At 37.1% G+C, this 14,267-nt stretch overlaps 1 protein-coding gene across 3 annotated transcripts in view; it reads right to left on the bottom strand.

The window, feature by feature from the left end:
- Positions 1-10,950: 10,950 nt before the first annotated feature.
- LOC105935974 (potassium voltage-gated channel subfamily D member 3) overlaps positions 10,951-14,267 on the bottom strand; it is a 123,682-nt gene continuing 120,365 nt past the window's right edge. For all 3 annotated transcript variants that reach the window (XM_012876605.3, XM_036152231.1, XM_036152232.1), the window contains one exon: positions 10,951-14,207. In XM_012876605.3, coding sequence (XP_012732059.2) covers positions 13,982-14,207 — 226 coding nt within the window. In that variant the 3' untranslated portion in view covers positions 10,951-13,981. The remainder of the gene's footprint in view (positions 14,208-14,267) is intronic.

Below are 14,267 nucleotides of genomic sequence, written 5' to 3'. Positions count from 1 at the left end.
GGAGGAGCAGCAGAGATCCTCAGCTCAGGTGGGATAATTTGATGATGTGACAGCTATTGGTGGTGCACGATATATGCCTCTTCTTCTCTTTTGCACTCCATAAATCTGATCTCTTAGGAGGACTTGCAAGAGGAAAGCTGTCGTTGAAAGAAAGCCGTAAAAAAATCTCATTTGCAGTTTGGAACAAGTCTTGAAGGGCACACAGAACACATGTGGAAGAAAGTGCTCTGGTCAGATTAAAGCACTATTAAACTTTCTATACTGTAAAGAGCAAAGCTTGGTAGAAACTCAATGCAACACATCACCCTGAACAAAACATTCCTGTGATGAAACGTCTTTGTTGTGAGAATTCATTTCTTCAGCATTGGACAAAGAAGATGGTCAAACCTTACAGGAAGATGGATTGAGCTAAATGCAGGACAGAACCTGTTAGAGGTGGAAAAAGTAGGTTGCCTTCCTGCAGAATAACAAAGCCAAACTAAGATCAATGTGTACTTGTGTTTTTGCAAAGCTCAGTCAAAGTGCAGATATAAATCCAAAAAAGTGAAAAGACTTGAAGATGTATATTCACAGACACACACTCATGATCTAATTTGCAAGGAAAGATGGGTAAGAAATGTAAGATTTTAGGTGTGTAAAGCTGGCGGAGGCGTACTTCAAATAGCTCGAGTCGCAGCAAAATGTGATTCTACAAAATATTGACCGAAGGGGGCTAAATAAAAATATATGCCACACTTTTCAGATGCAGTTTGAAGTGTTGTTGTAATGTGACAAAATGTTTAAACAATATTCACAAGGTATGAATATATTTGTAAAGCACTATGTTCACACTAAAATATTATACTGAGCTTATGGTATATCCTTAGCCAATTATCCTTCTTCTCATTCCTTATAACATCTCTTAGTTTTCTAAATAATTCACTCTTAGCTCCATGTCAGTTTTTTGGGCCCCTCAAAGTATTGCATCAGGTTTCACAGGTAAACGAAACACATCATTACGATGGATACCTTCAGCTGATGGTCAAAGACTTGGTCTCCCCTGACCTGCTCTTTGTCATCTGGAAGTTTTAAACTCCAGCCCAATGCTCCGGATGCGTTCCAGATGGCCAGAACAATTGAGACATCCTGAATCTTGCTGTGCAGATGGAGAGTGAGTAAATCAGCTGGGCTCCACTCAACATCTAAAGAAAAAGAGATTTAACTGATTTTTGAGTCTGTTAACCTTCATAAACTTCTAAAGGGCTTGGGGCTGACATGTTTCTCTGCATGAACCCCCCCCCCCCCCCCATGTTGTTTTCCTCTCTCTAAAACTAAAAATGCTAATTTCTACACCGTTTAAGAAAATGAAGACTCTTTACAGGGAAACAAGGAATCCTCACTACAGAAATATAGAAGTATATTATGGAGAAAACCATGCAGAGAATAGAAAAGAACGGGACCTATTTAGTGTAAAGCTCCAGGAAAGCACAGCCCTTTCCAGAAACAGGAAGCATTTTGCCCCTACTTTATTTATTCTAACTTTGGACCCAAATCCTCTGGGAAATATTACAAGAGAACAACATTAACGGTGTTTACAGCATAAATCAGATACCATCTTTTCAGATTCAAACAACTTTCTTCTAAACAACTGATGTCCTGCAATGGAAGACGATACAGTTTCAACTCTGTAAACACAACCGATATAAAAATGAACTCATCCTTCTCTCCATCAACCTTAATAATAATTTAAGAAAGAGAGATGAGCTGAAAAACAGGAGGCATGTGAGCACCTGATGAAACATTTTGAATAAACATGGTTGTGAATCATGAGAATTTGCGTGAAGATTGTTAGACCCTAATGTGGTGACAAGGGGTTTATGAATTTTTACGATCTACCTTGTTTCCCTTTCTTTTATGCTAATTATGTGATTCATTGGATGTATTCAACTTCTGTTAGTTGAACGTCACAGAAACCTGTAGTATTTTTGATTTCTTGTTAATGAAAGGTCTTTTTTTCCCCCCCAGTTTCCAGATTGACTTTGGCAAAACCACCCAGCACACACTGATTATTGTTTATTGCAGGGGTCCAATCACAATCCACCAGTGAGCTGCATCTAAAACTGTTTTTATTCCATTACTCTTCTTTTTTTGATCACACTTGTATTTATAATAATAATAATACATTTTATTTAAAAGGCGCCTTTCTGGACACTCAAGGTCACCATACAAAAGGATAAAAAACAGAATGTCAGAAACAAAATCAAAACAAAAAAACATTTAAAAAATAGAGAGGCTCGGACAGGGAAATTGATAATTAAAGAGAATAGGCAGTCTTAAATAGATGTAGATTTAAAAATGACAATATCTATAACAAAGCATGAAAAATTTATTTATTTCACATAAAGTTAAGATGAACTCTGACTCTTCTAGTTAAAAGGTCAGTACTGGTAGTCACATGAAGATATGACACAACACCAGTGAAGTAGCTCTCAGTTTCAAAAAGGTTGGTGACCCCTGGTTTATAGTTTAAAACCCTAAATAAATATTATTGACTGGTATCAAAAGTTAACTCTAGTTCAATATAAATGCTTGACGGCACTAACTACTTGAGGTTAAAGCATTAAAAAAAAACGGGATCAGGTTTGGTGTTCTCTTTAAGTCAAAACTGAGGTGGTGACACATGGGTTTCTTCAGACTGGCCTCTCTATGATTCACAGAGGAGATTCAGCCTAACTGTGACCCCAACCTGCAGCTGTTTCTTGTCCCGAATCGCTCCTCTAACCTTCCTCCCAGCTGTCAGCATGCAGCACCGCCCCGGTTAATGAAACATCTCTTCAGATCGCTCATTGCTGATAGCAAGACAGAGCAAGCAGCAGCAGCAGTGACTGTCTGACTGGAGAGGACTTTATAATCCTTAATGTGACTCATTCAGAGTTAGAGTTTGTGCTCAGACCAAAACTGGATTAGGAAAAGACAAAGCTTTATTATACTTTGCAGTGAAACTATTCTGTTGCTAGTGAGACTGCATTCTTGAAGTCATGGATCTCCCATCCGGTGTTGTGGCTGCAAACAAAAAGTGCAACAGATCCTTGCTGATGGAAAACAAAGGAACAGAGTTTACAACATACGACTACTGTTTGAAGTGTAAACTAATGTAAAATACTTGGACTGGCATGAAGTCTGACTATACAGGGTGGAGTTGAGATTTAACATAATAAAGCCCTAATTTATATTCAATATGCAGTAAAATATCAGCCTTGCACCAATTAACATCATCTGGGAAGAGTTGAAAATATCTTTTATTGCAGCACATATAGCTGGTTACTTTGTGTTATGTCATTTCTCTTCACTTTACCAGTGAGAATAACTGAACAGGATGACACCCAATCATACTTTGGACATGAGTAACAGAAAATGCAATTAGGTAATGTTGGACAGGTGGTAAAATAAGTGGTGGAAATGCAAAAGATCTAATATGTAGAACATAATTGCCATTTATTCATATTCCATCTGCCACCTAATATACCAAATGTTATTAAAAAAAAATAAGTATGAGATTGTACCTTTAGAACAGTACATTTGATGTTATGACTCACTGTATTACAAATTTCCCCATAGCAAAAATATTCTTAAGATATCTGTAGGCAAAGATGACAACCTGATCAAAATACAAGTGTACATTTGTCATTTTTCTGGACCTGCCTTGTCTTTCCTGCTACATTGTAAGGCCCACTTTCTGCAAATTCTATTAACTTTGTGAGAAAAAACTGACATCTTCTAGCTTTGAGAGCTGACCAGCTTTATTTTTTTGTCATATACTTTTATGAGTTTGGAAAAAAATCTCTTTTTAAATATTTTCAAGTCTGATCCTGTAAAATCTGGTATTTGTCATTTACCAGTGTTTTTTACGTTTGCATGTAGTAATCAGTGTGTTCAGGTGTAAATGCAGGGAACTGGCTCTAATCAAGGCCAGTTCCCTGCATTTACACCATGGGAATGGTTCTTTCTACCAAAGCTGTTATTGTGCTGCCATCTAAAGGGTGATTTTCTTCATTGCAAAAACCACAACAAACACATTTTATTTTTTATTTTTCTTAGCATGAACTTACTTGTTAATATTACAACCAGTCTTCAAACTTGGTCACCATCCAATCCTTTGACATTTTTAAAAGTACCATTTCCAAAGGATGATGTATTCAATATAAAAAAGACATAAAGGGCAAAAAAAACAACATTCAAATTCTACATTTAGTCACAGATTAGGGTACCTGTATCTACTTTGACTGTATGTATATGTACACACAATTTACAGCACGTCACTAAACCAACAGATATCTCATATTTGGTGAGCTCCTTGAGCTTCTTCTTTTCAATATGAAGAGTGATTTGTTTAAAGCGGCCTGATATGTGCGTGTTTGCCTATCAGCGGACTTAGTCACACTGTGTTTGAGTCACCTCCTCCTGCGTGTGATGAGGTCAGTCAGACAGCCTCTAATGATAGGTTTTAAGCCACAGGAGATCATCAGAGTCACACATGTGGTTGAGAAAGCTGACAGCCAAACACCTGGTTCAACACATGAAAGAGGTGTTTCAGAAACATAACGTGTCTCAGAGCTGTTTTCAGATATCGACACGTCTGAGTGTTCGCATTTACATTTTTTTCTGCTGTTTATAAGTTCACCGGCTCTGTTTCCGGAGGATGGTCATCATACAGTCATCCTTAATTTGCACGTCGGGTAAAAATGTGTAAAAAGCATTTAAAATAAACTCTGGTCCTCATTCAGCATTGTTTGTTACTGACAGCTCCAGATAGTTTAAACTTTTTAATTGTTGCTCAAACTACAAATATGGGCTCACATAGGCAAGAAACTTTTTTTGCAGCCTTTTCCCAACTTATAACAGTGAACATTCATCTGCCTTACAAAAATGACTCTTAGATTTCCCCTGTTGAGGATCAGGTAGGAGAAATGGGTAAGAGTTATATTTGTATGCATGGGATACAGCAGCTGGTCATTGTTGCTGATTAAAGGTTTCTCTGATCAGTTTAAAAAGTATCAATTAAAAACATTTCACTGATAAAGATTGTTAGGGATTTCTGTAGTATGTGCTGCACCAGGTATTCTGTAAAAAACTGTTGTATTAAACATTGAAAGTGATGAAAAGTGTTTTTAGAATTATTTTATTATTATTGTTATGTTTTGGTGGTATATGGTTGCACCAGAATGCAGACCAGACTTGTAATGTGCATGGCTGTTACACATGGCTTGAGAAGAACAACACATGTAGCATGAGAAGAGTAATGGGAAGAACCTGTGATGAACAGAAACAACCAAAGAGCTTATATACAGAGGAAAGGGTGGAGAATGACAATAGATGCAAGTGGGCTGATCAGGTGGGATTTGGAACAGAAAACAGGCAGACTGAAGAAATATGAATAATAAACACAGAGGAAACTAAACTGGATACAAAGGAAACTACAAATGAAGGGGAAATTCACTAAGAGGATAAAATAAAAGACACTGACAACAAAACACAAGAAAAACGTGAGAAACAAAATTTAAAGAAAAGCCACAATCTGGCAAGAACTTTCTAACATTAATGAACACAGAGAAAAGAACACAACATGGCAAGACTTTACATGTATAAATAAACAGCGAGGAAAAGATCCAAACGTAAACATGAATGAAACCCAAAAATCCAAGGATCAAAACATTAGTAGAGTTTAAAAAAAAAACAGAGTTTAATCAAAGGAGGGTTTTTTGTAAACTTATCAATGTTAGATTACCACAATAATGAACTGTAACAAAAACAATAAAAAAATGTAATCATGTTTTTCATTCATATACTTATATTATAATTAGTTGAACAGTGTATATGAGTACATAGAATAATTTTAAAATAGGAAACTTCTGTTTTTTCCACTTTTTTTCCTGTTTTCCTTTTCTGTTTCAGGAAAACAGCAAACGTTCTCTATCAATTGTTTCAGTTTAAAAGAAAAATGCTGGGAAAAATGATACTACAGATACTACAGTTCTTAATATAAGACAAAAATGTATTTATAAATAAAATTTTGACATCATACATCCATTAAAACACTAACGTTACATCTTATTTGTAATTTATTGTCATTATGAAAGCATGAACTAGCGCTATTATATAATCAGTAATACTTTGTTAATGAGAGTTGGATATCTGCTGTGTAAGACAGCTCTGTAAAAGGTTTCTATGTATATGTGACAGAGACCTTTTGGGAAATGCTTAGGATATTTACTGTTGCATAACCACAGGACAACTGATCATAAAACGGTTCATAACCACATACAATGGCTTTGAAGATGTGTTTATTGAAAATATTTACAGACTTAATGGAAGGTTATGAAAGAATGTGGAAGATTTCTCCACTGAATTTATGGGAAATATAAACAATTCAACCCAGAGTGACCAAGTTTATTAGTAGACTTTCCTCTTCAAAACTGTGATCAAAAATTAAATTAGACAAAATAAAAAAAAACTGTAATTGAAAGTTAAAGCAAAAGTTAAAAACGTCTCAGAGAACTGATGATAAAATATAACTGTTTAGAATATCTTCAAGTCCATTAAAGATACAATAAGTAATAATGACACCTAGTGGTTAAAATTGGAACAACACAAACACAATGCTTTTCATGGAGACCTGCCATTTACCCAACGTGCCTGTGGTTGTGAAACTCCCCTGAATGTTTACTTACACAGCATAGGTCTGTGATGTTGTATTCTCATCTGCTTCTGATCTGCTCCTCTTACTGGCTTCCATGATGGCAGCCTGCAGCTCCTTTTCCAAGATAAAATCCCAAATGCCCCGCTCTGTTTTGGGAACCCTGGGAACTCTCATATGATTGGCTCAAGAACTAGGAAGTAAACACAGGCTACAACTGACCGTACCCACCACTGAGCTCAGTGGTACCCACAGACATATATACGTAGACGCGTCATAGGGCGCAGGTTCACACGTCAACGTCACCGCCATATTGTATGTGGCAGAAAAAGTTGAGTTCTGTTATTGTGAGCGTGAATCAGAGAAGATGCCTCATTCCTGTGCTGCATGGAAATGTAATCTGGCTGATTTCACTACTTGTATATATGTGTGTGTGTGTGTGTGTGTGTGTGTGTGTGTGTGTGTGTGTGTGTGTGTGTGTGTGTGTGTGTGTGTGTGTTATGAATATAAGGATCAATTTGTGTGTGTATGTGTTATGAATATAAGGATCAATTTGTTAAATCTAAACATTGTGGTCTTCATTATTTCATAAAACCGTGCCACATGTGAACCTTAATGAACAGACTTTTTGGGTGAGTATTAAAGAGGTAAAATTAATAATATGAGAAAAAAAGTCCTAGGTCAATTAAGTAAAAATAAACAAACAAACACAAAAGTGATAATGTTATGATAAAAACATCATATTTTGAGAATTAAGGGGGAACATTTCCAGAATAATCACAGTTTGCAGAATTATTTCACTCCTGGAGTAATAGGGCCAGGTTAGATTATTTTAAATATTTTTATTCTTTAGGAGAATAAATTCAGGAGAATGAAGCTAAAGGGATACGAAAATAAACTTGTAATATTACAAAAATAAAAATATTACGAATATAAAGTATATTCTGAGATTAAAGTCCCTCTGATACTGTTTAAGTGACTGAGTAAATGCAGATTTGCCACATTTAAGATGGCGGACGCTCTGACGCATCGCAGCAGAGGCAGAACCCGCCCAATGACGCGTCTACTCTTATATTATGTCTATGACCGTACCTCTATGTTTGAAAGGAGAAAAATGTGCCTAAGACATTACTGATGGACAGGACCGATTGTTTATAGGGAATGTTACTTCCATCCCGGGTGACAAATTAAATTGATTTAGGTTCATTTTATAGTAAATATATTATTTATAGCTCCTTCAACTGATGTTATTTTTGTCTGAAGTTTTACAGTCAGGACACAACCAATTATTTTAAACTCGATGGGATGGACAACGTCAATCTGAGCTGACAGTGAAAATATAATTGCAGTGTGTCACGCTAGGAATGACTGAAAGAATCTGACAAGGGAAGAAAGACGAGGTTTGATTTCTGTGACAGATTTAATTTTTCTCTGGCACTTCATAGCTGTTATAACAAACAGACACAATCTTGTATACAGTTCATACAGACAGAAAGGTTAAGTTTGAAAGGATAAAATGATAAGAAAAGACACACACAGGAATGCCAAGACTTTTAAAAAGTGACCCAAATGATGCTTTTAAAGGTTACGCTATCAGAGAAGGATGAATATCATTGGTCACTTTAGCATGAGGACGGTGCTTTCCCCTTAAACTGTTGAAACTGGTGCAAGATGTTGCAGAAAGCCTTAATGTGAAGATACTGTTCCAGTTGTGGTTGTTTTTAAGTCTGACTCAACTGACACTTAATATTTTAAGCATTAACAGGGTCAAGAAAACATATTAAAAGGTCTTTTAATATTCTTCAAAGTGGCAGAATAACTTAGCTGTTTTTACAGAGGATGGAGAAATGATCCATTTTGGCACAAGTTTTACCTATGATATGGCAAAACACGGAAAAGCAACATAAAATACACCAACCCAGCAAAAACACCTTCACTTCATGTTGGACTCAAGACTTTAAGGAATTAAAAACAGCGCTTGCTACGGCAAACCAAGCAAACTAACAAAATAAATGAATTAACACATTTTTTGGAACAGATAACTACATCACACTTGGCAAATACTCACAAATTAGCTAAAACAGCTCAAATGATCTTTTTTTTTGTGTGCCGCAGGTTGACATAAAATGAAGAGAGGAATGAAAATCCAGGAATTTTCTATTATTTTCTGTCTGTGTTGTAATGCCGCTATGCTGCCATCCTTCAGAGCATCTGCAACATAAATCCCGCTGGACTTTGAGCCCTCAGTCTGTATGGATCTTTGATATCGTTAAAAAATAGCCCTCCCTACTCCAGGATCATCTGTTGGGTCTTAGTAGCATAACCAGCATTGTTACGTTTAATCTGCTACACTTTGAGAACATTTTGTTCTTGGGTAACAATTTGAAAAGAAAGAAAAAATTAGGTGAAGGCAAGGAGTGAATTTTGACTTGAGTTTCCTCTTTCAAAGCTCATTTTCCTGTAAGATTTCAGTGTTTAAAGCTGTTCAGCTGTTTTAAAAGAAAAAAAAAGCTTTCTTAAGTTTACTTTGGACCAAAAGACATCAGTTTTTGCTCTAACATAAACATCTGTATTGTACTTTTGCAAAACAAAGCTGCAGTCATGGTCAAACATTTTTGCAGTGACACAAATATTCAGCTTTTGTGATGTCAGTCCGCATTCCTTCCAGGTTCATTTGCAAATTGAGCTGATGCAAAAAAGGTTTACCTTGTAACAGAAACCATTTTTGCACAAAATATTCAGTTATAAGTCATGTTATAAGCACACTTGAAATTGCAAAAGAGTCAAAATCCCCCAATTAGTCTAAAGAAGTGCTGCAGAAGAGGGTCGGTTGAGTGCTTGAAACCATTGTTTTAATGTGCTACCAATGGTTCCTATAAAACAGCGTGCCACCATCATCGCTTTGCATTGACTACAGGCATGTCTTGATGACATTTAAAGCTGGGTGATTCTGACAAGACAGAAGTTGTAATCTTTGGACAAGAGTCCTCAAAAAATAAACTTCTTAATCAGTCACTTAATCTGGATGACATTAACTTGGCTTCTGGTAATAAAGTAAAAAATATTGGTGTTATTTATGACCAACACATGTCATTTAAATCCCATATTAAACAGGTTTCCAGAGTTTCCTTTTTTCACCTTCGGAATATTTCCAAAATTAAAAATATTCTGTCCAGGTGTGATGCTGAAAAATTCGTCCATGCATTTGTTACTTCAAGGCTATTGCAATTCTTTACTATCAGGAAGTCCACAAAATGCAATTTGAAGTCTTCAGCTGATCCAAAATGCTGCTGCAAGAGTTCTGAACAAAATCAACAAGAGGGATCATATTTCTCCAATTTTAGCTTCCCTTCATTGGCTTCCTGTTAAATCAAGAATAGAATTTAATTCTTCTTCTAACTTATAAAGCCCTTAATAATCAAGCTCCATCATATATCAGAGCTCTGATTACCCCGTATGTTCCTAACAGAGCACTTCGCTCTCAGGCTGCAGGTCTGCTGGTGGTTCCTAGAGTCTCTAAAAGTAGAATGGGAGGCAGATCCTTTAGCTATCAGGCTCCTCTTCTGTGGAACCAACTCCCAGTTTTGGTCCGTGAGGCAGACACCCTATCTATTTTTAAGACTAATCTTAAAACTTTCCTTTTTAACAAAGCTTATAGTTAGAGTGGCTCATGTTACCCTGAGCTATCTCTATAGTTATGCTTCTATAGGCTTAGGCTACTGAAGGACATCAGGGCCTATTTTTCTCACTCTATCGAGTTCTACTGTTCTCCAGTTTTGCATTGCTTGTCGTCATTTCAGCTTTTAACTTTTTGTTCTCTCTCTTTTTTCCTTCATAGTAGGTACACGTGGTCTGATGTTCTGTTAACTGTGACATCATCCAGAGAGGACGGCTCACCCGCTACTACCATCTAATGTAGAACAGATTACTAGATCAATGTGTGCTTCTGTGTCTCTCTTGTTGTGTCTCTGCTCTGTCTTCTGTAACCCCCAGTTGGTCGAGGCAGATTACCGTTCACACTGAGCCTGGTTCTGGTTCTGCTGGAGGTTTTCCTTCCCTGTTAAAGAAGAGTTTTTCTTTCCACTGTTGCTTCATGCTTGCTCAGTATGAGGGATTGCTGCAAAGCCATCAACAATGCAGACGACTGCCCACTGTGGCTCTTTGCTTCTTCAGGAGGAGTGAATGTTGCTTGTCAAGACTTTGATGCAATCAACTGGGTTCCCTTAGAGAGGAATTTTGTTTTGACAAATCTGTATAATCTGATTGAATTTGACATTGGAAAGTGCCTTGAGATGACATGTTTCATGAATTGGCGCTATATAAATAAAATTGAATTGAATGAAAATTTTCCCACGTGCAGGAAAATTGAGAGTTTTGCATTTAAAAGAATTGGTTTCTGGATCTTCAAGAACTCTCTTCTGAGAGGTTTGGCAGTATAGTCAAGGTTTCAGGACATCCACTACTGTCCAACAAGCACCAGAATCATCTCTTGTTGCCACTTCTGTTCAAGATAAACATCTCAGAAAGACTAAAAATCAGCAAAATACAAAATATATCAGCAAAAGACAGGTTCAGAATTACGTTCTGTTAAATGTTCTGCAACACATTGTTTGGGACATCTGGAAAATCAGCGAAAGCCACCTGGAGTGCTGTGTTGTGCCCACAGTGAAGCATCCTGACAATCTGTGTGTGGGCACTTGTCACCCAGGAAGTGGGCTTTTTTGCAGTCCTGATGAAAGCACTACTGTGAATAAAGAATTGTAATAAAATGTCCTCCATAAGTAACTTCTTCCAGCAATCCAGGCACGTTTTGGTGATGTTATATGTATTTCTTTCAGCATGATGGAGTATAAAGCCCAGAACATAAATTAATGGATAGCAAGAAGCCATCAACATTAAGCACTAATTAGAGAATGGCTCATCAAAAGTCAGGATTTTGATCAGCAGTAGGCATCCAGCAGGGGTGAGAGAACTGCAAGAAAACTCTGTGGACACTGGCTCTTAAAACATAAACATGAAATTGCAGTAAGTTACTTTTCAGCACATTACAGAAACAAGCAGAAATGCTGAAGTCACAAAATGTATCATTTGTGTCACTGCAAAAAATGAAAAACGTTGCCTCTGAATTTTTTCCAGATTGTTCTCACCTCCTGCAGAGATTCCTTTATGTTCACTTTGCAGGTCTTGGTGCTTTGACTTTAAAGGTTAAAAAAGACATAAAGATTGAAAAAGTTCACATAAACATTCATGTCAGATTTCCCTCTGATTTACATAAGATTATATAATCGTATTTCTATGTATGCCAGGTTGGTAATAATCCACAATCTCACATTCACATATTCATTTGAGAGTACAAATCAGATCAACAAGTTGGTACATTCTTTTTAAAAATTTGTGGATCGCTGCTGATCATCGTTTAGTTATCTTAGAACAATAATTTGTAAGAATAATTGCATAAACAGCTTTTTGCACCTTTAAAATATTTTTATCCCATATTTCCCTTTTAAAATTTTCTTACAAATGTATGAAACATTCGTCAAAAAAGAGCTACACTGCTTAGAAATAGTATTGTCCCCTATGTGGATTTCTTCTGTAGGTTTTAAAATATCTTTTGTCACATCTAAACGTTTTGAATTGTGAAAACTTTTTTTGATAAAATCAGACAAAGATAACCTCAGCAAATAGAAAGTGGCATTTTGAAATTACGATTTATATATCAAGTGATCCAAAACGACCTGGCCTCGTGTGAAAGTCTAAAAGTAACTGACCCCTTTGTTAAACCATGACCCCCTTTTTTGGGAAACTGTTAAATTTCAAAAGCCACACGCATGCCCGATTACTGCCAGACCTATGGGAACGAAAAATCACGTTGATAGAACATGAAGTAGCAGAAAAGCTAAAAGATCCTCAAAAAGCGACACATCATGCCTCAACTACCAAAATTCCTCAAAGAGCACAGACAACTCGCCCAAATCCAAAGCACTGCAGACCTCCCTTAACTCAGTTAGGGTCAGAGTTTATGATTAAAAAAAAACCTAACTCCAATTGATATCCATGGAAGAGTTTTAAGGCAAAAACATTGCAAGGGCCCATCTTATCAGCTAAAAAAGAAAGAAAAAAACTATCTAAATGATCATCTTGACTTAGAAAAATATTCCGTGGACTGATAAGAGAGATCCATTATGACTTGCCATAATGGATGGAAAGATGAAATCTGTTTTTTTTTAGCAGAATGCCATGCAGCCTTAAACTCCACCTTGCTTGGGAGCTGAATTGCTCATAAAAAAACAACAAAAAACTAAATTAAGGTATAGGACTGACATAGTTAACCCAACTTAAATCCTTTTCAGATGCTTTGGCATCACCTTAAATAGGTAAATTCATGCTTAAAGAAAACCCCAATGTGGCTGAATTAAAATACTTCTGAAAACCAAGGTTTCTCCCAGTAGGCAGTAGTTGTTGCCAAGGGTGGCACAGACAGCAATTATGTTTAGGCGGCAATTGTTTTTCCTATTTACTCATGTTATCTTTGTTTTTGAGATGTGTTTAAATAGCAAAAATAGAAGAGATCTGTTAAGGGGCAGAAACTTTTTCTCAGCATTGTATACCATAACACTGTCTTACACGCTTCGTCGTGAGTCTGACAGCCACTCGACTGGGACGAGTCCCTTAAACAGCCAGAACCTCTAACTAAAACTCCTGGGTAGATTTCAGCATTTAGCAACACAAAGTCACAGTTTTAATTCTCCGCACATTTCTTTTGACATTCGGCAGTTTTGGGAAAAGTGAAGTCAAAGACTAAAGGAAATGTTCAATGCGTCTCTGATCCCAAAAGTACTTCAACACAACAACACAAAGCACAAACAAGAGCAATAAAATTACAGGAAACACAATCAACATATTTATCTGTCTTCAATATTTAAAGCCAACAGATATTATTGTGATGACTTCATTTTAACCTTACAGTTTGCGGCATGTTGTCAGCCTGTGTTGAGACTCTAACTGCACAACTTTTGTTCTTTCTTTTTTTTTTTTTTAACCTGAAAGACATCTGCGTTTAGAAACTACTAGAAATGCAGCAAGTCTCTCCAAATCTACAGTACATACTCAAAAATGACAAGTGCGACATTCTCAGTTCGAATTTCTGAAGTTCACCATTGACGTCTCCACGATTCTGGCAGCAGAGCTCTGTGATCGCTGACACTGTGAGCAGGGGGCACAGTGCATTCAAGCAACAACTGTTGTGTTACCTCCTCTGTCCCTTCTCTGCTTCCTGCTGAGTAAAGTTTGGATCGGACCGGCTGGGAATCACAAAGCTGAGACTTTGACGATGTTGGTGCCAGCTGAGCTTGTTGTGGTCTGGATGCTGGGACCCAGAGGCGGCGGTGGCCTCCTCTGCGGCGGCCCGTGGAGGCCGTCGGCGTCCGGGGTTAAAGCAGGAGGTGTGGGGAGGCTGATGATGGCTGTGGTGATGCGGCCGCTTTTGCAGTTGACCCTGTTGCTCTCATTAGTTCTCAAATTGAGGTTTGAACGGCTTTCGGAGGAGAATGAAAAACAAACCATGAATGAATGCTTCAGATTAAAGTGTAAATAC

The sequence above is a fragment of the Fundulus heteroclitus genome, chromosome 20 (genome assembly GCF_011125445.2).
Source record: "Fundulus heteroclitus isolate FHET01 chromosome 20, MU-UCD_Fhet_4.1, whole genome shotgun sequence".
NCBI lineage: Eukaryota > Metazoa > Chordata > Actinopteri > Cyprinodontiformes > Fundulidae > Fundulus > Fundulus heteroclitus.
The sequence above is the reverse complement of the archived record's forward strand: the minus strand, read 5'-3'. Positions and strand labels throughout refer to the sequence as shown.